The 27,486-nt window shown below is 41.8% G+C and overlaps 1 protein-coding gene across 4 annotated transcripts in view; it reads left to right on the plus strand.

The window, feature by feature from the left end:
* The window catches only part of CFAP52 (cilia and flagella associated protein 52), a 70,262-nt gene that overhangs the window by 27,724 nt on the left and 15,052 nt on the right, over window positions 1-27,486 (plus strand). For all 4 annotated transcript variants that reach the window (XR_012425278.1, XM_005582879.4, XM_005582881.4 and 1 more), the window contains 4 exons: window positions 768-884; window positions 10,284-10,384; window positions 15,305-15,475; window positions 26,294-26,442. Coding sequence is in view for 3 of the 4 variants with exons in the window: in XM_005582879.4 (XP_005582936.1) it covers window positions 768-884; window positions 10,284-10,384; window positions 15,305-15,475; window positions 26,294-26,442 (538 nt within the window). In the remaining variant the exon portion in view is untranslated. The remainder of the gene's footprint in view (window positions 1-767; window positions 885-10,283; window positions 10,385-15,304; window positions 15,476-26,293; window positions 26,443-27,486) is intronic.

The raw sequence follows: 27,486 nt of genomic DNA on the forward strand, positions 1-27,486 counted from the left end.
TTAAGGATACTCAGCCTGTATAACTTCATTCTCCAGGGACTGATTCCTCTGGTTTAATGCATAGTCATTTTATGAATCTAGACTTTGGAAAATATGAGATAAAGCAAAATTTTGGAGGAGCACACCTTTATCCTAGGAGCCCTTAAGAGATGTCTCAAAAGTCTGAACTGACAGAGGATGCCTGTTAACATCAGACCTAGACAGACATCAAGTGAAACGCACAGGCTAATTGGAGTTGGATATTTCCTCCCATCCTATGTGTAGCCCTAACCCTGCTCCCCTCAGCTGTTCTGACCCATCTTTGAGCCTGAGGAAATAGAAGCAGCCCTGAGCACCTTTGCAAGTCTTCCTGGGGTGCCAGAGGAACCTCATCCCATTCCTGAGCAGGGGTTCATGGGCATCACTGAGGACATCCGGGTCTTCAAGATTTATTTATTTATTTATTTATTTATTTTTCCTGAGACACAGTTTTGCTCTTGTTGCCCAGGCTGGAGTGCAGTGGAGCAATCTCGGCTCACCGCAACCTCCGCCTCCCAGGTTCAAGCGATTCTTCCGCCTCAGCCTCCCGAGTAGCTGGGATTACAAGAATGCGCCACGACGCTCAGCTAATTTTCTGTTTTTAGTAGAGACAGGGTTTCTCCATGTTGGTCAGACTGGTCTTGAACTCCTGAGCTCAGGTGATCCGCCTGCCTCGGCCTCCCAAAGTGCTGGGATTACAGGTGTGAGCCACCACGCCTGGCCAAGATTTCTTTTTCTTGCTTCTTCAGATGGCCGACGATGATAGCTTTTTCTACCTTGGCACCACGACTGGAGATATTCTAAAAATGAACCCCAGGACTAAACTGCTGACAGATGCAGGGCCCGCGAAGGACAAATTCAGTTTGGTGAGTAGAGACCATCACCACTGCCCTGCCATTTTTCTCCCTTCACTAGCAGTATGTACTTCTTTTTTTTTTTCCTTTTTGAGACAGAGTCTTCTTCTGTCGCCCAGGCTGGAGTGCAGTGGCATGATCTTGGCTCACTGCAACTTCCGCCTCCCTGGTTCAAGCGATTGTCCCTCCTCAGCCTCTCAAGTAGCTGAGACTACAGGCGTGCCCCACCATACCCGACTAATTTTTGTATTTTTCAGTAGAGACAGGGTTTCATCATGTTGGCCAGGCTGGTCTTGAACTCCTGACCTCAGGTGATGCACCCACCTTGGTCTTTCAAAGTGCTGGGATTACAGGTGTGAGTCACCGCACCTGGCCAAAGCACACTTTCTTAATGAAGAAAGAGTTTGTGGGAAAACATAAAAAGTCAGTGATGGACCCAAAGCCACATCTCAATTTGCAAGGTACATTGGCCAGTTCTCTATGCCCTCATCCCTGGTTTTTATTCAGGGTAAAGACATTTCTAGGTGTCCTGAATTAGGGAATCAGAACCACATTTATGTTCACCTCTTCAAAGCATAGGGCCCGTTGCTTTGTGATTTTAAACCGCATTGGTTCCAGCCCCATTGCCATACATAAGTGTGCTCTTTGATCTATAAAACTATATAAAAATTTTTGTCTACTGTACTAACTAGATCTTAGATTTTAGCCTCAGCTGACATTATAAGTCGCGAAAAAGACCTATAAATAGTCAACTGTTTATATTTACAGAATTCCTCGCAATTCTAGTTAAAAGGACAGTTAGAGACTTTGATATTTACACCAAAATAAAAAGCTACCATCAAAGGATCATTTTATATAATAAGTGCTGCTATTTCCAGCAGCCCAGAAACTCACTAGGGCTTTTTCTACTAAACTTTGAATTTAAAAGCTTGTACTAGGTTCTGCACCTGCCTATCTCATTTCTGATAACAGAACAGATGGTTCTAACTAAGCTTAGATACTTTTCCACGTAGCAGATATTCTCAAGAAACTTTGAAATACTGCACTGTGTTCCTGGGAAAATGTCAGAGTTTTCTTAGTCACATAATCATTTAATATTCAAGCATTCAAGGAGATGCATAACAAGAGGGGAAAACTATAGTGTAAGTAGAGAAGAGTTAAGAAATAATTCTACAAGAGATTGAAGTGTAGCTTTTCAAGTGTGTTTTTTCTAATTCTTTTTAGGATAGGAATTCTTTTTTTATTATTACACTTTAAGTTCTGGGATACATGTGCAGAACGTGCAGGTTTGTTACGTAGGTATACATGTGCCATGGTGGTTTGCTGCACCCATCAACCCGTCGTCTACATTAGGTATTTCTCCTAACGCTATCCCTCTTCTAGCTCCCAACCCCCGACAGGCCCCAGTATGTGATCTTCCCCTCCCTGTGTCCATGTGTTCTCGTTGTTCAACTCCCACTTATGAGTGAGAACATGTGGTGTTTGGTTTTCTGTTCCTGTGTTAGTTTGCTGAGAATGATGGTTTCCAGCTTCACCATGTCCCTGCAAAGGACATGAACTCATCCTTTTTTATGGCTGCATAGTAGTCCATGGTGTATATGTGCCATATTTTCTTTCTATCCAGTCTATCATTGATGGGCATTTGGGTTGGTTCCAAGTCTTTGCTATTGTGAGTAGTGCCACAATAAACATACGTATGCATGTAGAATGATTTGTAATCCTTTGGGTATATACCTAGTAATAGGATTCCTGGGTCAAATGGTATTTCTGGTTCTAGATCCTTGAAGAATCACCACACCATCTTCCACAATGGTTGAACTAATTTACGCTCCCACCAACAGTGTAAAAGTGTTCCTGTTTCTCCACATCCTCTCCAGCATCTGTTATTTCCTGACTTTTTAATGATCGCCATTCTAACTGGTGTGAGATAGTATCTCACTGTGGTTTTGATTTGCATTTCTCTAATGACCAGTGATGATGAGCTTTTTTTCATATGTTTGTTGGCCGCAGAAATGTCTTCTTTTGCAAATTGTCTGTTCATATAGGATAGGAATTCTAATATATTAAACAAATAAAAACAAAGCACATCAGGTTAAGCAGAGCAAGTCTTAGAGGCCTGCCAGTGCCAACTCCTGAGATGCCACCAAAGGGCTCCATATAACACTACCTGAAAACTACTGGATTTTTTGTTTTGTTTTGTTTTCCTAGCACTTGGGAACTAAATATCTCTCTAGCAAAGATGCTGGCTGTCTTAGGGTTTCTCAAACCTTTTGCACTTAAGTCACCTGTGGATGCTGAAATTCTTAACCATGCAGGTCTGATGGTCAACTCCACAAGGCAATGGTTCCAAGACACCTTTTCCATGGGTGAAAAGAAAATAATTCCTGTGGAATGAAGGGATAGGAGGTGTCACTGAAGATGTTTCGTTTCAATATCAAGTGATCTTACCCACTTTGAAACTCTACTTAAATATTTATTCAGGCCAGGCCAGTGGCTCACACCTGTAATCCCAGCACTCCGGGAGGTCGAGGTGGGCAGACTGCTTGAGTCCAGGAGTTCAAGTCCAGCCTGGGTGACATGGTGAAACCCCCTCTCTACAAAAAATATGAAAATTAGCTGGGCATGATGGAGCATGCCTGTAGTCCCAGCTACTCAGGAGGCTGGGGCAGAGGAGGCGGTGAGCTGAGATTAAACCACTGCACTCTAGCCTGTGTGACAGAGTGAGACCCTGTCTCAAAAAAATAAATAAATAAAAATTGCTTTATGGTTAGAAAGGCAAATAATTGGAAAGGTTTAAAACTGACCTGTTGGCTAGGTGCGGTGGCTTATGCTTGTAATCCCAGCATTTTAGGAGGCCGAGATGGGCAGAAAACTTGAGGTCAGGAGTTCAAGATCAGCCTTGCCAACATGGTGAAACAGCGTCTCTACTAAAAATACAAAAATTAGCCAGGTATGGTGGCATGTGCCTGTAATCCCAGCTACTTGGAAGGCTGAGGCAGGTGAATCACTTGAGTCTGGGAGGTGGAGGCTGCAGTAACCAAGATCACGTCACTGCACTCCAGCCTGGGCAACAGAGTGAGACCCTGTCTCAAACAAAAAAAAAGAAAACTAAAACAAAAAAAAACCTTAAACTAAAATTGACCTATTAGGCATACAGTACTAAAACGAAGATGATGATGATGACAATGATAATAAAAGTACATGCTGTATAAGATCTGTGTGAGGAAAACTATAAAACCGTGACAAAATAAATCAAGTAAGAACTAAATATATATTTCTCCTTTCCTTTTTCTTTCTTTCTTTTTTTTTTTTTTTTTGGAACAGAGTCTCACTCTGTCGCCCAGGCTGGAGTGGCACGATCTTGGCTCACTGCAAGCTCTGCCTCCCGGGTTCGCGCCATTCTCCTGCCTCAGCCTCCCGAGTAGCTGGGACTATAGGCACCCGCCACCATGCCCGGCTAATGTTTTGTATTTTTAGTAGAGATGGAGTTTCACCGTGTTAGCCAGGATGGTCTCGATCTCCTGAGCTTGTGATCCGCCTGCCTCGGCCTCTCAAAATGCTGGGATTACAGGCGTGAGCCACTGCACCTGGCCCTAAGTAGATATTTCATGTTCATGGATAGGAAGACTCAATATTGTTCAGATATGAGTTCTTCTTAATTTGAACTATAGATTTAATGCAATCCCAATAAACATCCCAGAAAGTTATTTTGTGGCTATAGACAAACTTATTCTACCGTTTACACAGAGGGGCAAAAGCCTCAGAGCAGAAAGCACAATATTGATACCTAATGTAGATGACGGGTTGATGGGTGCAGCAAACCACCATGGCACGTGTATACCTATGTAACAAACCTGCATGTTCTGCACATGTATCCCAGAACTTAAAGTATAATTTTTTTAAAAGGAAAGCACAGTATTGAAGAACACAGTTGGAGGAGTGACACTACCAGATTTCAAGACTTGTCAGAAAACTACAGTAATTAAGACAGTGTAGTGTTGGTGAAAGAATAAATAAATGGATCAATGGGACAGAATAGAGAGCCCAAAAAGGAATTCACATAAATACAGTCAACTGATCTTTGGTGAAGGAGCAAAGCAAATACAATGGAAAAAAGATAGTCTTTTTAATAAATAATGCTCAACAACTGGAAAACCAAAAAAAAAAAAAAAAAAAAAGCCTAGATACAGACTTTATACCTTTCACAAAAATTAACTCAAAATGGATTACAGACCTAAAACACAAAACACTAAAACTCCTGAAAGATAAAATCCAGAAGATCTAAGGTTTGATGATAACTTTTAGCTATAATACCAAAGACATGGCCTGTGAAAGAAAGAATTGAAAAGCTGGACTTTCTTAAAATCAAAAATTCTGCTGGATGAAAGACACCATCAAGAGAATGAAAAGTAAAGATACAGAGTGAGAGAAAATATTGGCAAAAGACATACCTGAATAAGGACTGTTACCCAAAATATACAGATAACCTTTTTTTTTTTTTTGAGACGCAGTCTCGCTCTGTTGCCCAGGATGGAGTGCAGTGGGGTGATCTCGGCTCAATGCAAGCTCCACCTCCTGGGTTCACGCCATTCTCCTTCCTCAGCTTCCCAAGTAGCTGGGACTACAGGTGCCCACCACCACGACTGGCTAATATTTTGTTTTGTTTTGTTTTGTTTTTAGCAGAGACAGGGTTTCACCATGTTAGCCAGGATGGTCTCGATCTCCAGACCTCGTGATCCACCTGCCTCGGCCTCCCAAAGTGCTAAGATTATAGGTGTGAGCCACTGTGCCCAGCCTATACAAAGAACTTTTAAAACTCGACAATAAGAAATGGGTCAAAGACCTTAACTGCCACCTCACCTAAAGAAGATATAGAGGCCAGGCGCGGTGGCTCAAGCCTGTGATCCCAGCACTTTGGGAGGCCGAGACGGGTGGATCACAAGGTCAGGAGATTGAGACCATCCTGGCTAACACGGTGAAACCCCATCTCTACTAAAAAATACAAAAAACTAGCCGGGCAAGGTGGCGGGCGCCTGTAATCCCAGCTACTCGGGAGGCTGAGGCAGGAGAATGGCGTGAACCTGGGAGGTGGAGCTTGCAGTGAGCTGAGATCCAGCCACTGCACTCCAGCCCAGGGGACAGAGCGAGACTCCATCTCAAAAAAAAAAAAAAAAAAAAAGAAGATATACAAGATGGTGGCTGGGCATGTTGGCTCACTCCTGTAATCTCAGCACTTTGGGAGGCAGAGGTGGGTGGATCACTTGAGGTCAGGAGTATAAGACCAGTGGGGTCAACGTGGTGAAGCCTGTCTCTACTAAAACCACAAAAATTAGCCAAGTGTGGTGGTACGAGTCTGTAATCCCAGCTACTAGGGAGGCTGAGGCAGGAGAATCACTTGAACCCGGGAGGTGGAGGTTGTAGTGAGCCGAGATTGCGCCACTGCACTCCAGCCTGTGGGACAGAGCAAGACTCTGTCTCAAAAAAAAAAAAAAAGAAGAAGAAGAAGAAGATATACAGATGGCAAGTAAGCATATGGAAAGATACTCTACATCTTATATCAGCCGGGAAATGTAATTAAAACAGCAATGAGACACCACTACATACCTTTTCAAATGGCCAAAGTCCAGAACACTCACAACACCTAGTATTGACAGAGATGGAGAGCAATAAGTACCATTGTTCATTGCTGATGGGAATGGAAAATAGTATGGCCACTGTGGAAGATAGTTCAGTGGTTTCTTGCAAAATTAAACATACTCTTACCGTGTAATCCAGCAATTGCACTCCTTGCTATTTACCCAAAGGAGCTAAAAACTTACGTTCACACAAGAACCTGCACACAGACGTTTATAGAAGCTTTATCCATAGTTGCCAAAATTTGGAAGCAACCAAGATGTCCTTCACTAAGTAAAGGGATACATCCAAACAATGGAATATTAATCAGTACTAAAAAGAAACGAGCTATAAAGTCAGGAAAAGTCTTTATAGGAAAAGAAGGAAACTGAGATGCACATTACTGAGTGAAAGATGCCAGTCTGAAAAGACTACACACCATTTAATTCTAGCTATATGACATTCTGGAAAAGGCAAAATTAAGGAGACAATGAAAAGATCAGGATAGGCATGGTGGCTGACGCCTATAATCCCAACACTTTGGGAGGCCGAGGTGGGCGGATCACGAGGTCAAGAGATCGAGACCATCCTGGCCAACATGGTAAAACTCCATGTCCACTAAAAATACAAAAATTAGCCGGCGTCATGGCGTGTGCCTATGATCCCAGCTACTCAGGAGGCTGAGGCAGGAGAATTGCTTGAACTCGGGAGGTGGAGGTTGCAGTGAGCTGAGATCATGCCATTGTACTTCAGCCTGGCGACAGAGTGAGACTCCATCTTAAAAAAAAAAAAAAGATAAGTGCTTGCCATGGGTTAGTGGGGAGGGAGGGTGAATAGGTAAAACACAGAGGATGCTTTGGATGGTGAAACTATTCTGTATGACACTATCATGGTAAATATATGTGGCTATTAATTTGTCCAAACACAGAGAGTATACAATGCGAAGAGGAAACCCTAATGTACACAATGGGTTGTGGGTGATAATGATGTGTCCACATAGGTTTATTAGCTGTCATATATCTACTCTGCTGGAAGATATTGATAATGGGAGAGGCTCTTTAGCTGTGGGGTAAAGAAGTACTGGGGAAACCTCGAATACTTGTATCTTCTGTTTAATTTTGCTGTGAACTTAAAATTGCTCTAAAAAAAATAGCCTAGTAAAAACAAAAATAGGCCAGGCAAGGTGGCTCATGCCTGTAATCTTAGTGCTCTGGGAGGCCAAGGCAGGAGGATCACTTGAGGCTGGAGTTTGAGGCCAGCCTGGGCAGCATAGAAAGACCCTATCTCTATGAAGAGTTTTTAAAAATTAGCCGTCATGGTAGCATACATCTATAGTCCTGGCTACTCGGGAGGCTGAGGCAGAGAATTGCTTCATCCCAGGAGTTCATGGTTACAGTGAGCTGTGGTTGTGTGACTACACTGCAGCCTGGGTGGTAGAGACCCTGTCTCCAAAGTACACACACACACACACACACACACACATGAACGTGCAAACAAAAAAATGGTGTGTGTCAATAAATGCTGATGTGTCAGACATGGTGCAAAACCCCTTCCTTACATGATCTCATTCGATCCTCATAAACGCCTAATGAGATAGGTACCATTTTCATCCCTGCTTTACAGATGAGAAGACTGAGGCTCATACCATTGGAGATCTCCTGGCTTGCAAGTAGTAGAGCTGAGATTTCAACCCAGGCCGACTGGCTCCAGAACTCATGCACTTGAATGACGTCACTTGAATGACGTCAGTTGTAGTTTTAAAAAGTTTATTTAGAAATCACACATATGTAGCTTCGAGGCTCTGTTGAACTCTTTACCGCTGGCATCCCCAAGTCCCCAAACAAATGCTACAAAGATTCACTCCAGGTTGTCCCCTCACAGGCCGAGCCTTCATCCTGTTGTCCTGCTGAGGCACTTTGGAAGTTAGGGGTGAGGAGTGGAAACCGGGGAGCATATAATTCTGGTCCTTGCCTTCACATTCTCGAGCCTTGGTTTCTCTTCTCAGTCACAAAATGTCTTTTGAGCCACAACAGGCTAAATTCAGTTTAAAGTAACTTGAAAGAGCATGGTATTTGTTTTATAATATTCAAAATTCATTAAGACACAAACCTATACAGTCATTAGCTATATTGATAGTTTTAAAATTGAATGTTGTGGCCAAGTGCAGTGGCTCACACCTGTAATCCCATCACTTTGGGAGGCTGAGGCAGGAGGATCCTTTCAGGTGAGGAGTTCGAGACCAGCCTGGCAACATGGCGAAACCCCATCTCTACTGAAAATACAAAAATTGGCTGGGCACAGTGGCTCACACCTGTAATCCCAGCACTTTGGGAGGCCAAGGCAGGTGGATCACGAGGTCAGGAGATCGAGACCATCCTGGCTAACACGGTGAAACCCCATCTCTACTAAAAAGATACAAAAAATTAGCTGGGCATGGTGGTGGGCGCCTGTAGTCCCAGCTACTCGGGAGGCTGAGGCAGGAGAATGGCGTGAACCCGGGAGGCAGAGCTTGCAGTGAGCCAAGACAGGCCTGGGCAACAGAGCAAGACTCCGATTCAAAAAAAAAAGAAAAAAGAAAATACAAAAATTAACCAGGCATGATGGCGCCTGCCTGTAATCCCAGCTACTCTGGTGGCTGAGTCACGAGAATCGCTTGAACCCGGGAGGCAGAGGTTGCAGTGAGTTGAGATCATGCCACTGCACTCCAGTCTGAGTGACAGAGAGAGACTCTGTCTCAAGAAAACAATAATGATAACAAATAAATAAAATGTTGCTCATGCACATTTTAAAATTAGAACTTCACAGTGAATGCTATAAAACAACCAGCATACATCATCAAACTTTTTCTTTGGAGTGAGTAGTGGGGGGCACCCCAACCTTTGAAAAGCACTTTAAATTTTAAATATGTTTCCCCCTCTTACGTAGTACATGTTGTAGTTCAGATAATACAGTCACCAAACAATAAGGAGTCTTTTGTGCTTTCTTGGGATGTTAAATATGGTCCCTTTGCATTTGTGAGAATTAAGTTCTGGTGAAAACAGTGGCAGCTGAGAGACTAGCATTGCTGAGGTTATGCTTATACCTTCTCTTGGCCGTATTTGAGTGGATGTAAAAGTGTTAATTTTTTTTTTTTTTTTTGAGACGGAGTCTCGCTCTGTCACCCAGGCTGGAGTGCAGTGGCGAGATCTCGGCTCACTGCAAGCTCCGCCTCCCGGGTTCACGCCATTCTCCTGCCTCAGCCTCCCCAGTAGCTGGGACTACAGGCGTCCACCACCCCGCCCGGCTAATTTTTTGTATTTTTAGTAGACACAGGGTTTCACCGTGGTCTATCTCCTGACCTTGTGATCCGCCCGCCTCGGCCTCCCAAAGTGCTGGGATTACAGGGCCACCGCGCCCGGCCAAAAGTGTTAATTTTTAAAATATTCAAAATGCACCAGTGGTTTTAGGGAGGAAGCATGATGAAGCCTCTTTGCATCCTGCAGGCCCAGGAGGGTTACTTCCTGGCAAGTGAGCTCGGTGTTGGCATTGAATTCCCTTGGTCAGCCTGGGGATGCGTCGTGAGCAGAACCTTCATGAACGTCCTCCAGGCAATGCGTGCGGCACTGGCATGACTTTGGCCATCTTTTTAATTCATCTTTCATTTGGCCTTTTTCTTTTTTTTTTTTTAATTAACATTTGAATTTTTTTAATTGCCATAGGTTTTGGGGGAACAGGTGGTTATTGGTTACATGAGTAAATTCTTCAGTGGTAATTTGTGAGATTTTGGTGCCTTTTTCTTAACACTGTTTCTCCCCGCAGGGAGTGTCAGCTATCAGGTGCCTGAAGATGGGGGGTTTGTTGGTGGGCTCTGGAGCCGGACTCCTGGTCTTCTGTAAAAGCCCTAGCTACAAACCCATCAAGTAAGTTCTGGGCCTCACAGAGTGGGGCTGGGTAGAGACCCACTAAAGGGAGGTTTGCTTAAAGCCGGCAACTCGATGCTATTGGCAAAAGTGATATTTGGTTAAAAAATTTCATCTTGCTGTTAGAATGAGTAGTTGGAATCACAATAGATGGTGGCTTCTTTGCCAATGAAAAGACAAAAGCTTATGTTGAATCAAACCAAAGTAGTCCACTATTATCCAGAGGGACACTGCCCATTTAATAAATACATAAGTTTGCATTTAGCTAATACATTGAGCCGTGATGAAAGGAATGGGATGTTATAAACTTATCCAACAAATAACCCCCAATGTTAAATGTTCAAAATTGGTTAATTCAATGAAATTTATTATGCAGTGGGTACCTATTATGTGCAAAGCTTTGTGTTAGTCATGCATTTGAATACAATTTATAATAGAAATAGCCAACATTCACCAGCCATTTCTATATGCCAGATACTGTGCTATGTACATTTCTTGGCTCATTTAATCAAAATAAAATGAAACCAAACCTTATGTATTGCCATTAACAAGTACTTATTCAGCACCTCCTCCAACAAAATCAATGTATTAGATGCTATTAATAAAATAAAGAAACATGAGCTATGATCTTTGTCCTCCCAGAACGTACAGACTCGTTTGGGGATAAGGTATATACATATGAAAGAAGTCACTACCAGACAAGATAGTATATTAGCACATGGTCCAGATAAAGTAAAATATATTATGAATGTTGTAGAGATCAGAGAAGAGGATGACCTTCTTGGGATGGAGAGATCAGGGAGGACAGTTCATAGAGGGATGGGCTTAAACAAAACGAGATACCCCACACATGCTCTGTATGGCCTCTGCTACCTCCCAGGAAGCCAGGGGTAGTTGCATACACATTGTAGAAATGAGCATCAGCTGTCTTCATTCAAAGAAATCTGTGCTGAACATTCGTGGTGTACCAGGCACCATTCTAGGTGCTTAGGATATCTCAGTGAATAAAACAAAAAAGGCGAAAAAAAAAAAATCCCTGCCCTCATGGAGCTTACATTCTAGCAGGAAGGAAAAGGCAATAAATAAGAAACAAAATAAACACGGAAGGTACATAGTATTAGTGACAAATACAATGGAGAAAAATGAATTAGGAGTTAGAGTAAGGGGATTACAGTTTGAATAGAAGGGGGGAGGCCAGGTGCAGTGGTTCATGCCTGTAATTCCAGCACTTTAGGACGTCGAGGCAAGTGGATTGCTTGAGCCCAGGAGTTCCAGACCAGCCTGGAAGCACAGTGAAACCTCATTTCTACAAAAAATACAAAATTTAGCCAGATGTGGTGGCACACACCTGTAGTCCCAGCTACTCAGGAGGCTGAAGCAGGAGGATTGATTGAGGTTGATCAATCAACCTCAAGGTTGAGGCTGGAGTGAGCCATGATTGCAGCACTGCACTCAGCCTGGGTGACAGAGCGAGACCTTGTCTCAATTTTTTTGTTTAAATAAAAAAGCAGTGTATACTTTGCCATTTTAAATTCAGTGGTCAAGGTAGGGCTTATTGAGAATGTTTTGGACCAGTTTCATGCCTGTATGAAGGGGAATGAGGGAGGGAGGAGACTTTAGAACAATATTGGAAGCATTCCAGGTTATTATACATGTTCAAGTTTGAAAGCCACAGCCCCAGAGAATGCTGGGAGCAGCGTTTCATCAGGAGCCTGGTGCCTGGACAACCTCATGGAATAGACACTTATAAAACCTGGAATCTGATTTCTGGAGAGAGAGAGACAGACAGACAGAGAGAGAGATCCTCTCTTAATTTACAACCGAACCTCAATCCTAATACAGGTGAGGTGGAGAAGAGGAGTGATGAGAAACTTAAGCTTAAGATAGCAAAAACCAGGAGAGGAAAGAAATAACATTCAAGTATTATCAATAATACAAGATGCAAGAGATAAAATAAAATCAAGTAAAAAAAAACTATGTTGGGTTGTCTCTGGCTGTTTGAAGTAGATACAGAAAATTAACCCTCTAATTTTTTAACCCCTCATTTTTAATGTGCATATGATCCCGTTATGATGAAGATAAACTCCAAGTAATTACTACAAGGTTTGTGTCATCACTATTTCCAAAATAACCCTGTGTGACAGTGCAGACTTAAATCAGATGTGATTTCCACCTCCAGGGCTTTTTGTAGATTGAAAAGGCAGCTCACATGAGAAGTCATGGAGACTAGAAAGGGAAGAGGTATGATCAAAACGCTCACTGCAACCTCTGCCTCCCGGGTTCAAGCGATTCTCCTGCCTCAGCCTCCAGAGTAGCTGGGATTACAGGCGCCCATCACCAAGCCCAGCTAATTTTTTTGTATTTTTAGTAGACACGGGGTTTCACCATGTTGGCCAGGCTGGTCTCAAACTCGTTACCTCAGGTGATCTGCCCACCTTGGCCTCCCAAAGTGCTAGGATTACAGGCGTGAGCCACCGCGCCCAGCCTGTTCTTCCCCTTTTATCTCTAGGCTTCACTTTGTCTTCTGAAGTTCCCAGATGCCAATAGCCAGTATTTCTTGAGGTTGTCATCTGTAGGCTAGCATACCTTACCTTCGCTGCAACCCCTGTAAAGGAGGAATTATTCTGTGGTTGAGTAAACTGAGGTCAGAGGTTTCTGACAATTTGCCTAGAGTCACAGACCTCTAGTTAGTGCAGGAACTGGGATTTAACTTGTCTTCCTTTCTCCATTAACTGTTCTGTGTCCCACCAAATAAACCTCTAAAACACTGCACTTCCCATGCTGGCTTCCTGCACAAGAACCCGCGTTGAATTCTTCATTGTTCAAACTACATTACTTACAGAGAGAGGCTGTATTCCTAGGGCCTCATTGATTTATATGCTTTTTTTTTTTTTTTAAATTCATACTCATTATAAAGGGAAGAGGGAGAAATCTGAAATGTAGAAGAGGAGAAACCAACTCCTAAAGGTTCTGGCAAAGACAACCCCTACTTTTTTTCTTTCTCTCTCTTTCTTTCCTTCCTTCCTTCCTTCCTTCCTTCCTTCCTTCCTTCCTTCCTTCCTTCCTTCCTTCCTTCCCTCCCTCCCTCCCTCCCTCCCTCTCTCCCTCCTTCCTTCCTTCCTTCCTTCCTTCCCTCCCTTCCTCCCTCCCTCCCTCTCTCCTTCCTTCCTTCCTTCCTTCCTTCCCTCCCTCCCTCCCTCCCTCTCTCCTTCCTTCCTTCCCTCCCTCCCTCCCTCCCTCTCTCCTTCCTTCCTTCCTTCCTTCCTTCCTTCCTTCCTTCCCTCCCTCCCTCTCTCCTTCCTTCCTTCCTTCCTTCCTTCCTTCCCTCCCTCCCTCCCTCCCTCTCTCCTTCCTTCCTTCCCTCCCTCCCTCCCTCCCTCCCTCCCTCCCTCTCTCCTTCCTTCCTTCCTTCCTTCCTTCCTTCCCTCCCTCCCTCCCTCCCTCCCTCCCTCTCTCCCTCCTTCCTTCCTTCCTTCCTTCCTTCCTTCCCTCCCTCCCTCCCTCCCTCCCTCCTTCCTTCCTTCCCTCCCTCCCTCCCTCCCTCCCTCTCTCCTTCCTTCCTTCCTTCCTTCCTTCCTTCCTTCCCTCCCTCCCTCCCTCTCTCCTTCCTTCCTTCCTTCCTTCCTTCCTTCCTTCCTTCCTTCCTTCCCTCCCTCCCTCCCTCCCTCTCTCCTTCCTTCCTTCCCTCCCTCCCTCCCTCCCTCCCTCCCTCCCTCTCTCCTTCCTTCCTTCCTTCCTTCCCTCCCTCCCTCCCTCCCTCTCTCCCTCCTTCCTTCCTTCCTTCCTTCCTTCCCTCCCTCCCTCCCTCCCTCCCTCCCTCCCTCTCTCCTTCCTTCCTTCCTTCCTTCCTTCCCTCCCTCCCTCCCTCCCTCCCTCCCTCCCTCCCTCCCTCTTTCTTTCTTTCTTTCTTTCTTTCTTTCTTTCTTTCTTTCTTTCTTTCTTTCTTTCTTTCTTTCTTTCTTTCTTTCCTTCTTTCTTTCTTTCGACAGAGTCTCACTCTGTCACCCAGGATGGAGGACAGGGATGACATTGTGGCTCACTGCAGCCTCCAACTCCTGGGCTCAGGTGACCCTTCTACCTCAGACTCCCAAGTAGCTGGGACTATAGGTGCACACCACCACACCTGACTAATTTATTTTATTTTATTTTTTATTTTTAGAGACAGGGTCTTGCCATGTTGCCCAGGCTAGTCTCAAACTCCTGGCCTCAAGTGGTCATCCTTGCCTAAGCCTCCCAAAGTGCTGGGATTACAGGCATGAACCACTGTACAAGCTCTGAAATGATTTTACTTATAAATAAAATTTTGTATTCTATTTTTTTTACTTAATGCAAGCATCATAAACATTTTGAGTATTATGATGTAATCTTTTTATTATGGTAACATATACGCATACTACATAATCTTTTGAACATTTTTTTAAGCAAATATTCTATGAAGCTGATGTTCCAAAGATCATTTAACTATTTCATTACGACTGGCTATCTAGGTTGTTTCCAACCTTTTACACTTTCAGATAGGGTTATCATAGCATCCTTTGACATAAAGCATCTTCCCCCTGATTTTAGGATTATTTTTCAGAAGTGAAATTAATAAAGGGGTTAGTTGCTGTGGTCAGTTGTACCCATAGGCCTGCCTGGAATATTCCCTCTACCCAAATCCTGCCTGCATTGCACAACCCATGTCAAAATGTTATCTCACTGAAGAATCTTCCCTGACTACTTTAACCTACGCTGACCTCTGGCTTTGCTCTTCATGTGTCCACCAACTTGTGAGTAACTCCTGCATTTTCAACTGTGTCACTTCTGTGAGGGCAGGTCCGAAATTAGACGCCTGATTTGTATCCTCTGACAGGCTTCAGACGACTCATAACCACTTACTGGTTGAGTGGGTCTCCTTTACCTTTGTGCTTCTCCCTAAAGGAAGATTCAGTTGCAAGGCGGCATCACTTCTATCACACTGCGAGGAGAAGGACACCAGTTTTTCGTAGGAACAGAAGAATCGCACATTTATCGTGTCAGCTTCACGGATTTCAAAGAGACACTCATAGCAACTTGTCACTTTGAAGCTGTGGAGGATATTGTCTTTCCATTGTGAGTAGAAGAGAAAAAGAAGAATGTGGAGATTTGGTGCGGTATGCAAGGACATTTAATTTTATGAATGCATTTTCAATATCAATTAACACAGTTACGATTTTGTCTCCTTAAATTTTTCTAATGTGATGAATTATTTTAATAGACTTTCCATTGTCTTCGCCATGCAATTATATTAGCTTTCCAATTCAAATTTGGGTTTCTTTAGAATACTGACTTTTCTAATCAACCCCTCCTGGAAAGGGTAAGTACCTGACAAAACCTTTCTGTTTTCCTAATGCCATCCAGGAAAAGCTTAGTACTGGCAGTCCCTGACTTATGATTTTTTTTTTTTTTTTTTTTTTTTTAGTAGAGATGGGGTTTCACCGTGTTAGCCAGGATGGGTTATGATGGTGTAAAAGTGAACTGTATTCAGTAGAAACGATATTTCAAGTACCCATACAACTATTTTGTTTTTCCCTTTCAGTACAGTATTCCATAAATTACATGAGATATTCAACACTTTATTAGAAAATAGGCTTTGTGTTAGATGAGTTTGCCCAGCTATAGGCTAATGGAAGTGTTCTGGGTATGTTTAAGGTGGGCTGGGCTAAGCTAGGATGTTCAGTAGGTTAGGTGTATTAAATGCATTTTCAACTTAGGATATTTTCAATTACATTGGGTTTATCAGGCATATAGCCCCGTCTTAAGACAAGAAGTATCTGTGGTACTTGTTTTAAAATTTCTTTCCTGTCATTTGTTTGTACCTCTTGAGGTCTTCTAGATTCACCCAGCACAAGTAAAACAAAGAACTACTGGCAGTTTTGGTATCAAAAGGAGCTTCAGTCATATGTTCCGGTACTTGATTTTGTAACACATTTTGTCTTTGGTGAGATTCATTTCATGAAGTTGGTCAGTTTTTGCTCTAAACTTCCTCAATACTTAGCTTGAATTTATAATACTCAACTTTCAGCAAGACTTATATTCAGACCTCAGTTTTGTTTTTGTTTTTGAGACGAAGCCTTGCTCTGTCACCCAGGCTGGAGTGCCATGGCAGAATCTCGACTCACTGCAACCTCCGCCTCCAGGCTTCAAGTGATTCTCCTGTCTCAGTCTCCTGAGTAGCTAGGATTACAGGCATGCACCACCACGCCCAGCTATTTTTTTAAATTTTTGGTAGAGATGGGGTTTCACCTTGTTGGCCAGGCTGGTCTTGAACTCCTGACTTCAAGTGATCCACCTGCCTCGGCCTCCCAAGGTGCTGGGATTACAGGCGTGAGCCACTGCGCCCAGCCTCAGACCTCAGTTTTTGAGACCTTGAGCTGTGGTTTCGGTTCCCTGAATCCCTGTGATTAGGTATTTCCACGTATTTCCAACAGTGAAAATGGCTGGTGCTTTCCCATTAGGTGAATCTTTATTTGCAAGTTGGTCGTTTTCTTTTGGTTTCACCTTTTCCCCTCTTTTTTTTTTTTTTTTTTTTGTTAATAAGCAGTTTAGTAGAATTAATCTGTAAAATTGTTTGGCCCTGGTGCTTTTTTTAAGGGTAAATTTTAAACTATCTTTTCAATTGCTTACATAGGTATTGATCTGTTTGGGTTTTGCATCCTTTCTTTTCCTTTTCTTTTTCTTTTCTTTTCTTTCTTTTTTTTTTTTTTTTTTTTTTTTGAGACTGAGTCTTGCTCTGTTACCATGCTGGAGTGAAGTGGCGCGATCTCAGCTCACTGTAACCTCCGTCTCCCGGGTTCAAGCGATTCTCCTGCCTTAGTCTCCCGGGTAGCTGGGATTACAGGCGTGTGCCACCATGCCCAGCTAATTTTTATATTTTTAGTAGAGATGGGGTTTCACTATGTTGGCCAGGCTAGTCACGAGCTCCTGACCTCAGGTGATCCACCCGCCTCGGCCTCCCAAGGTGCTGAGATTATAGGCGTGAGCTACCACGCCTGGCCTCTCAAAATATTTCTCTTGCCATCAATTTTACCTAGTCTGATATTAAGATTACCACATCTTCATTCTTTTAAAATAACATTTACTAATTAGCTATTTTTGCTATAATGTAATAAACAAATTCATTGGAAAACCTAAACTTGATGTACTAAAAACAACGACAACAACAACAAAAGGACTTCTGGGAAAAATTGAATTAGGCCAGGATTTCTCAACCTCGGTACTACTGACATTTTGAGTTAGATAACTTGGTATTGTGGATGCGATTCTATGCGTTAAAGGATGTTTGGCAGCATCCCTGGCCTCTACCCATCGGATGTGAGTAGCAGCTCCTTCCCTGCAATTATGACAACCAAAAAACGTCCCCAGACTTTGCCAAACTTCCCCTGGTGGTAAAATTACCCGTAGCTGAGAATCACTGTGGTTAGGCCAGACCTCTTAACACCGATGCAATTTTGTAATCAGAGCACTAACAAACCAGTCACAATGTTAATAAAATATTAGCATGGTTAGAAAGGGTTTATTAACTTCCTAATAAGTAAAGAAATACTGCAGTAAATGTAGGACTTCACTTTTTAATAAGTAAGGGTAACTTTCTAAAAGGAGATTTAAAAAGACTTGAGGCTGCTGAGTTGTGGAGATGAACTAAACTAAGAGGAAGAACATAGACTAAATGTATGGAACTGCTTTCTTCCTTTACTTACTAATTTAGTTGTGTTAATGTTCTTTGTTTTCAGTTGCTATTATTTTATATAACAAAGCATTATTATACTGAGATAAATCATGCATGAACCAATGAAACTTTTGTAATATTCTATTAAGTTGGTGCAAAAATAATTGCGGTTTTACTATCATTTGCCTTTTTACCAATTGCATGTAAGCTAATATTCATTACAGAAACGTGCATTGTAGCAAAAGAGAGTGTATTGTCTTTTTTCAACTCTTTATTTTCAACCTATTAGTGTTTAGTTTTAGGTAAGTCTTAGTCTTTTAATAGAATTTAATTTATTCATACTTATTACTATCTGATAAGTTTATAGATTTTTCTATTTAATGTGTTTACTTTTTTTGTCTTTTCTTGTAGTCATCATGTTTTATTTGGTTCTGTTTTAATCTTTGCTGCATACAACTTGGAAACTATCTACTTTATTTGTATTCATTTAGTGGTTACCCTTGAATTTTTTTGTTTATTTGTTTGTTTTTAGGAGATAAGGTCTTGCGCTGTTACCCAGGCTAGAGCACAGTGATGCAATCATAGCTAACTGCAACCTAGAACTCCTGGGGTTAAGCAATCCTCCTGCCTTAACCCCTGGTCTGGAGTAGCTGGGACTGCGGGCATGCACCACCATGCCCAGCTAATTTAAAAAAAAATTTTTTTTTTTTTTCAGAAACAGGGTCTCACTATGTTGCCCAAGTTGATTTCCAACTGCCATCCTCAAGCACTCCTCCTACCTTGGCCTCCCAGAGCACAGGCCTCTCAGATTATAGGCAAGAACCACTGCAGTCAACCTCTAAATTTTTAATATACATATTTAAATATAGTTTTTCATCGAAGACTACAGTTAACCAATGTTTGTATCCAATCTGCCAAAAAGGCAAGAGTCTCAGCATATTTTTATTTTACCTTTCCTCCACCATGTCCTATGTTGAAATTATCTGGAATTCTAGATCTTTGGTTTTATCAGTCTCTCTCTCTCTTGTGTTTTTTTTTTTTTTTTTTTTTTAAACACATCAATCCCTTTGGATTCTTTTTTTTTTTTTTTTTTTTTGGAATTCTTTCAGAAACAATCTATGTACAGAAAATTTGGTCTCAGCCAGGTGCAGTGGCTCATGCCTGTAATCACAGCACTTTGCGAGACTGAGGCAGGAAGAATAACAAGCCCAGCAGTTTGAGACTCGCCTGGGTAAGATGGTGAGACACCCCCTCCTCATCTTTCCAAAACTAAATAAATAAACTGGACATGTTGGTGGCACTGCCTCTAGTCTTAGCTACTCGGGAGGCTAAGGTGGGAAGAAGTTTGAGGCTACCATGAGCTACAATCACACCAGTGCATGCCAGCCTGAGTGACAGAGTGAGACCCTGTTTCTATTAAAAAACAAAACAAAACAAAACAAAAAGCAAGAAGAAGAAGATGAAAAGAAAAAAGAAAGAAAGAAAATTTGGTCTCTGCTTACCTGAAAATATGTTTGTTTTACCCTCAAACTTGAATAATAGTTTGGTGCAGTATAAAAAGAATTTTAATGGAGTTTGTGTTAAAGTATAACATATATGCAAAATACATAAATCATAAATAAGCACCTCAGTGACTTACCACACCTATATGACTATCACCCTGGTAAAGCAATAGAACATTTTTATCATCCCCCAAACACCCCTTCCAATCACTACTCTCACCCTCCTACTTAATCACTACCTGAAGTTCTAGTCTCATAGATTAGTTTTACCTGCTTTTGAACTTTATGTAAATAGAATATTTCAATATATACTTTGGAGATATTTTTTCTTCTCTGTGGAAGCTTTTAATGTAGTTAGTGTCATACAGATCTTCTCCTTATTGATTTTTAGTCCACTTTTATCAGTTACTGAGAAAAATGTTAAAATCTCAAGCAACAAATATAGAGTTTCACCTTTATTTCTCACAGTTTTTGTTTTGCATATCTTAAAGCTCTATTATTAGGTGTTGTTAATTATTTATTATATCTTTCTGCTGTATTGACATTTTTATTAAAGTGTTCCTCTTTGTCTCTAGTAATTCTCTTTGATTTGAAGTATGTTTGTATAATTTTAATCTACTCATTACAGCTTTCTTATGCTTACTCTTAGCAGGATAAATCTTTTTTTAACCCTTTTATTTTTTCCATGTGTCTTTATATTTAAAGTACATCTCTTAAAAAACAGCATATACTTGGTTTTTACTTCTCTATCCAGTCTGATAATCTCTGCTTTTATTTGGAACGTTTAATCCATTTACATTTAATGTAATCTTTCATACATTTGTATTAAATCTTTTTACAAACTGCATAAAACTTCATCAATGCAATATTATAATTTTTGCTTTAAAGAATCATAAACATTTTCAAGAAATTAAGAGAAGAAAACTTTTAAAATGTCTTGTGTGCTTACTTACATATTTGACTATTTCTGATGGTCTTCATTCTTATATATCTAAGCTGCCATCTGTTATCTTTTCCCCCTCTAAAGAACTTTGTTTAGCATTTAAAAAAAAAAAAGAAAAAAAGAGAGAGACAGGGTTTCACTCTGTTGCCCAGGATGGAATGAAGTGACTATTCACAAGCATGATCATTGCACACTGCAGCCTAAACACCTGGTCTCAAGTGATCTCCTGCCTCAGCCTCCTAAGTAGCTGGGACTACAGATGCATGCCATTTTGCCTGGCTCATTTAACATCTTTTAAAAGTATAAGCCTCTGGTGAAGCATTATCTCAGTTTTTATTTATCTGGAAACATTTTTTTAGATTTTATTTTTGAAGAAAGTTTCACTGGTTACAGAATTCTTGCCCAATTGTTTTCTATTTATTCATTAGTTTGAATACATCATTCCAGACTTTCTAATGAGAAGTCATTCTGTATTCTTAGGATTTTCCTCTTTGTAATATGTAATTTTTCTGCTTACTTTTCAAGATTTTTTCTTTGCTTTTGTCTTTCATCAGTTTGACTGTGATCTCTCTTTCTCTTTGTGTTTATCCTTCTTAGGATTTGTTAAACTTTTTGAATCTATAAGCTGATATTTAGCTGATATATAAGCTGAGACAGAGTGAAACCCTGTCTCTCTCTCTCTCTCTTTTTTTTTTTTTAATGCTGAACAAAGTTCTTTAGGGGGGGAAAAGATAACAGATGGCAACTTAGATATATAAAAATGAAGACCATCAGAAATTCCTTCAGAATTTTCACCTTTTCTCACTTCTGTTCCCCTGAGATTCAAATTATCTGTGTTTAGTTTTAGGCTGTTCATTTTTCTTCAGTTTTTTAAATCTCTTTTTAAAATTATGTAATCTCTATTAAATCTACCTTCCAGTTTACAGACTTTTTTTTTTTTAACCATCTCTAATCTGTCATTGAGTCCACCTAGTCAATTTATTTTAGTTATTGTACTTCTTACCTATAGAAAAATATATTATTGCTATAAGGTATATAATTATAATATTACATATATAGTTTCTAATTCTCTGTTCAGATTACCTATCTGTTCACTTATTGATATGACAGTTTCCTTTAATATTTTGAATATATTTTTAAATAGCTGCTTTAAAGTTTTTGTCTGCTAATCTTACACCTGGGTCTACTTGGAGTCAGTTGCTTCTGACTGCCTTTTTTTCTGAGTCACATTTTCCTATTTGTTTGCATGTTTGATAATTTTTTTGTTGAAAACTCAGTATTATATAGAATACACTATAGCAAGTCTGTTCTCTGAGGATTGTTGGCATGGACTCAAACTGCAAATTTTGCCTCCCCATAGTATGCATCAGCTGATATTCTCGTGACTTCCCACTGCTGCTTTTTTAGCCTGGCCTTGGGTTCTTCTGTGGGCTTGCATTATCTGGCAGTCACCCAGGGGTTTATGCAGAGATGAAGCTCATCCTTTCCATGATTTCCTTTCTTTTAGTGACTTCTCCCTATTTTCCAAATATTATGCTAACCTCAAGCTGTGTCACTTGAAGCCTGCAAGGTTCAGCTTCCTGCCATCCAAGCTGAGCTCATTTGGGGAATGTATTTAATTAAAAAGGCAAACAAACAGAAAACAAAAAATTTCTGAGATTGACCCCATGTAGCTGTCTTTAAAAGTAGAGTCCTTAAAAAAAATCAATAATAATAATTAAAAAAACCAGTAGAATCCTCTCTCGTCTCTGCCTGCTTGTTCTTTCTCTTGGTATTCCCCCCAATACATGTATAATTTAGCTACCCAACAGAGATTTGGGCAGTGTTTATAACCAGAATTTACATCTTATTCTTGTGGTTCTCTTGCCAATAGGACATTCCCCCTTTAAATTCCAGCTGATTTTCTAGCCCTTAACTCTGATCTGTAGCATTGTTAGCTGTGAAGGCTATGGTTTTTCTGCCACCTTTTTCTACAGCCACCATAGCTGTGGGGGTTAGAGGCTCCCACATGTGAGAAAGCCACATGCTAACAATTCTAAACCCTTACCAGTTGGTTGCACTCTTAGAAGAGCAAACTCTTCTTGATTTCTATCTAATTTTAGAGGTTTTTAGTGTCATTAAGATTTTTGTCATTGTTTTTAATTCATCCAGTTTTTCTAATTGTTATTTGTGAGAAAATGTGTGTGACCAGTTCAGTGCTCCAGTCTTACAAGATGTACTCTCTGCTTATGCTTTTGAGCTCAGTTTTTCTCTACAGGTCTTATCTGTCTGATTTCTATTTATCCACAATGTTCCTGACCTATGTGATGATACTCTTTCCTACTTTCCTGTACTGTTAAGGGCAAAATTATGTACATCTATAGCTACATCTATATATATAAATATCTTCATTTCATGGGATTTTAGGTGGGAGAGAGGGAGCACATGGGCCTGGTATCGCATCATGATCCAATCAATTGGGTTCTTTCTGGAACTTAACCTCTCAGACCCTAAACTAAGAACAATCTACCACTTGAATGGTTCAGTTTTGAACTAGGCTTGACTGCTGAGGAAGTGGATAGGCCATCAAGGGTAGAGAGTTTGGAAGAAAGTTCTTTTTTTTTTTTTTTTTTTTTGAGACGGAGTCTCGCGCTGTCACCCAGGCTGGAGTGCAGTGGCCGGATCTCAGCTCACTGCAAGCTCCGCCTCCCGGGTTCACGCCATTCTCCTGCCTCAGCCTCCCGAGTAGCTGGGATTACAGGCGTCCGCCACCTCGCCTGGCTAGTTTTTTGTATTTTTTAGTAGAGACGGGGTTTCACCATGTTAACCAGGATGGGGAAGAAAGTTCTTTTATTTTTTTGAGATGGAGTTTCTTTCTTATTGCCCAGGCTGGAGTGCAATGGCATGATCTCGGCTCACTGCGACCCCCGCCTACTGGGTTCAAGCTATTCTCCTGCCTCAGCCTTCCAAGTAGCTGGGACTACAGGTGCATACCACCACGACCAGCTAATGTTTATATTTTTAGTAGAGACAGGGTTTCGCCATCTTGGCCAAGCTGGTCTCAAACTCTTGACCTCAGGTGTTCCACTCACCTTGGCCCTCCCAAGGTGCTGGGATTACAGGTGTGAGCCAGCGTGCCTGGCCTGGAATGTTCTTTAGGGGGCATTCATTTCATGATATTTGATTTTCATGAGTGGCCCGTGAGTACACCTCCTTAAGAGCTTACTTCCCTCGAAGGAGGAGCTCATTCACTGAAGGCATTATCTAATATAAACGCCTCTAATTTTAAATAAATATTAACATTCTAATGTTGACTTGATTTATGTTAATCAAGATTTCTAGCAAGAAGCCCCATCACATCTGCTGTCTCATTCCAGCACTTACTCTTCTAACTAAGTAGTCCATCATCATAACTTTAACACTGAGCCCCAACATTAAATGTGTGGAAGGGATCCACTTATTTTTTCTTTTAATTCTAAAGTGAGTAGGTCTTAAAATAAGAGAAAAGGACTCTTTTTTGAAATGTGTTCATGAAAAAATGTAGGCATTGCTTGACAGGTACTGAAACCTAAAAATGAGCTTCAGTCTCCACAGAGACAAGCTAGAAATTTATACTTATAAACCAACTGGACTTTACTTTGCCCCAATATTATTCCTTCTTCTTATTCAAATTGGAATAATCTGTAATCTTTTGACATATTGGCAATTTACATTGTATTTACAGGTTGCCTTTTTTTTTTTTTTTTTTTTTAGCTTGACAGACCAAGGAAGGGTTTTGGGTTATCTGCAAACATGAATTCTGGCACCTCTGTCTTTTTCTTTTTGAAGATTTTAATAAGATTGTCTACTTGGCTGGGCACAGTGGCTCACGCCTGTAACCCCAGCACTTTGGGAGGCCGAGGCGGGTGGATCACCTGAGGTCAGGAGTTTGAGACTAGCCTGGCCAACATGGTGAAACCCTGTCTCTACTAAAAATACAAAAAATAGGCTGGACATGGTGGCACATGCCTGTAATCCCAACTACTCGGGAGGCTGAGGTAGGAGAATTGCTTGAACATAGGAGGCGGAGTGAGCCGAGACTGGACCATTGCGCTCCAGCCCAGGCCACAGAGCGAGACTCCATCTCAAAAATAAATAAATAAATAAATAAATAAATAAATAAATAAATAAAAAGATTGTCTACTTTACAGGAAAAGGTTTCTTTATTCTCTTTTAATACAAGTAATCCAAGGGCATATTTATCTCAAGAAATGTTATAGCTGTCTACTTATCTCCAAACTCAGGTAATATCCATTAAATATGTACAGCTTTTTGTTTGTCAATTATACCTCAATAAAGTGGTTTTTATTTTATTTCATTTTATTTTTAGAGGCAAGTTCTCTTGTCTCACTCTGTCATCCAGGCTGGAGTGCAGTGGCATGATCATAGCTCAATGCAGTCTCTAACCCCTGGGCTCAAGAGATCTTCCTTCCTTAGCCTCACAAGAAGCTAGGACCACAGGCATGAATCCACTACACCCAACTAATTTTTATATATTTTTATTTTTTGTGTGAAGGGAGGGTCTCACTACGTTGCTCAGGCTGGTCTTGAACTCCTGGCCTCAAGTGATGGGATCCTCCCTTCTTGGCCTCCCAAAGTGCTGGGATGACAGGTGCGAGCCACCACATTGGGCCTAAATAAAGTAGTTTTATAAAAAGACAAATGTTACTTACTATCCTCCAGTCTACCAAGACTTTGTGAGAATTTTAAATCAGTTTATTCTTTTTGAGTAACTTTGTCTCAAGCCTTCCTAAAGAGAAAGGACTACAAAAGATGGTCCACAGGTGATTAGAGGGCATTACATACCATTTTATATATGATGTGTCAAATGGTCTGTAAGACAATCATTAAGCCTTCAGATAATAAAAGGCATCCTTCTCTATATTCTTTTTTTTTTTTTCTTTTTTTTTTTTTTGAGATGGAGCCTGGCTCTGTTGCCCAGGCTGGAGTGCAGTGGCCCAATCTCGGCTCACTGCAACCTCTGCCTCCCAGGTTCAAGCGATTCTCCTGCCTCAGCCTCCTGAGTAGCTGGGATTACAGGCATGTGCCACCATGCCCGGCTAATTTTTGTATTTTTAGTAGAGAGGGTTTCACCATGTTGGCCAGGCTGGTCTCTTTTTTTTTTTTTTTTTTTTTGAGACTGAGTCTGGCTCTGTTGCCCAGGCTGGAGTGCAGTGGCCTGATCTCAGCTCACTGCAAGCTCCGCCTCCCGGGTTTACGCCATTCTCCTGCCTCAGCCTCCCGAGTAGCTGGGACTACAGGCGCCGCCACCTCGCCCGGCTAGTTTTTTGTATTTTTTAGTAGAGACGGGGTTTCACCATGTTCACCAGGATGGTCTCGATCTCCTGACCTCGTGATCCACCCGTCTCGGCCTCCCAAAGTGCTGGGATTACAGGCTTGAGCCACCGCGCCCGGCCGACCAGGCTGGTCTCAAACTCCTGACCTCAGGTGATCCACCAGCCTTGGCCTCCCAAAGTGCTAGGATGACAGGCATGAGCCACTGTGCCTGGCCAAGTAGACAATTTTATTAAAATTTTGAAAAAGAAAAAGACAATGGTGCCAGAATTCATGTTTGCAGATCACTCAAAACCCTTCTTTGGTCTGTCAAGCCCCCTCGGTCTCCCAAAATGCTGGGATTACAGGTTTGAGCCACTGCACCCAGCCTTTCCCTATATTTTTGTGAAACACATTTTGGTGTCAAATATGCATGTGGGAAACTGCGTCTTTTGTGGTTGCATCTCTTGATGGCTTCCTTGCAGTGGCACTGCTGAGCTATTTGCAACCTGTGCCAAGAAGGACATCAGGGTGTGGCACACATCATCCAACAGGGAGCTACTGCGGATCACCGTGCCCAACATGACCTGCCATGGCATTGACTTCATGAGGGACGGCAAGAGCATCATTTCAGGTAAGGTCCACATGTCAAGATCTGGCTCGGGGCTCCAGCTGCGGTTTGGATTCTTGTCACTCTCCTCCCATACTAGTCTCTACGCGTGGATAACCTAGAACAGCCTCCCACTGTCCACCCCCTTCTTGCTTCTAATCTAGCCTCTCTTTGGAGTTTCCTTCCAGCTGGGAGACTTTCTGAGCTAGGAAGGACCAAATAGCAATTTCTCCTCTCCCACATTGCTGCATATAGCGTGTATCTTTCTCTCTAGTAGGAAGATTTAGAAATTCAATTTTGAAAAGGATTCTGTGGCCTCAGTGAGGACAGGGCCCCCCATGTGAGGACCCCTTTTGTTGTGTAAGAGATAAAAACCTGACTCAAACGAAGTGATGCTTCAACGGGAATTTATTTTTAACTCGATTTATTATTTTATGCCAAAGTCATTTAGCATAAATTATAGGCAGCATGATATTCCACCTCTAAAGACTTCAGCATGTATCTCTAAAAATATTTTCCTTTAAAACAGTAATTTCTTAGTATTGTCTTATGCTGAATCTATCTGCGAATCTCCCCAGTGCTCAGAAAGTACATATGCCGCTGCACATCAATGAAAAGTTCAGTGGATCTTTAGGGACAGCTATTAAAATGGTGACACCAGGAGCCCATCTCCCTCTCTCCCTCCCTCCCTCTCTTCCTCCCTCCCTTCCTTCTTCCCCCCTTCCTCCCTCCCTTTCTTCTTCCCCCCTTCCTCCCTCCCTCCCTCCCTTCCTCCCTTTCTCTCTCTCTCTCTTTCTTTCTTTTTTTTGAGATGGAGTTTCACCCTTGTTGCCCAAACTGGAGTGCCATGGCACGATCTCGGCTCACTGCAACCTCTGCCTCCCGAGTTCAAGCGATTCTGCTGCCTCAGCCTCCAGAGTAGCTGGGATTACAGGCATGCGCCTGCCTCAGCCTTCCGAGTAGCTGGGATTACAGGCGTGCACCACCACGACCGGCTAATTTTTTTGCATTTTTAGTAGAAACGGGGTTTCGCCATGTTAGCCAAGCTGGTCTTGAACTCATGACCTC

This window comes from Macaca fascicularis, chromosome 16 (assembly GCF_037993035.2).
Source record: "Macaca fascicularis isolate 582-1 chromosome 16, T2T-MFA8v1.1".
NCBI classification, from domain to species: Eukaryota; Metazoa; Chordata; class Mammalia; order Primates; family Cercopithecidae; genus Macaca; species Macaca fascicularis.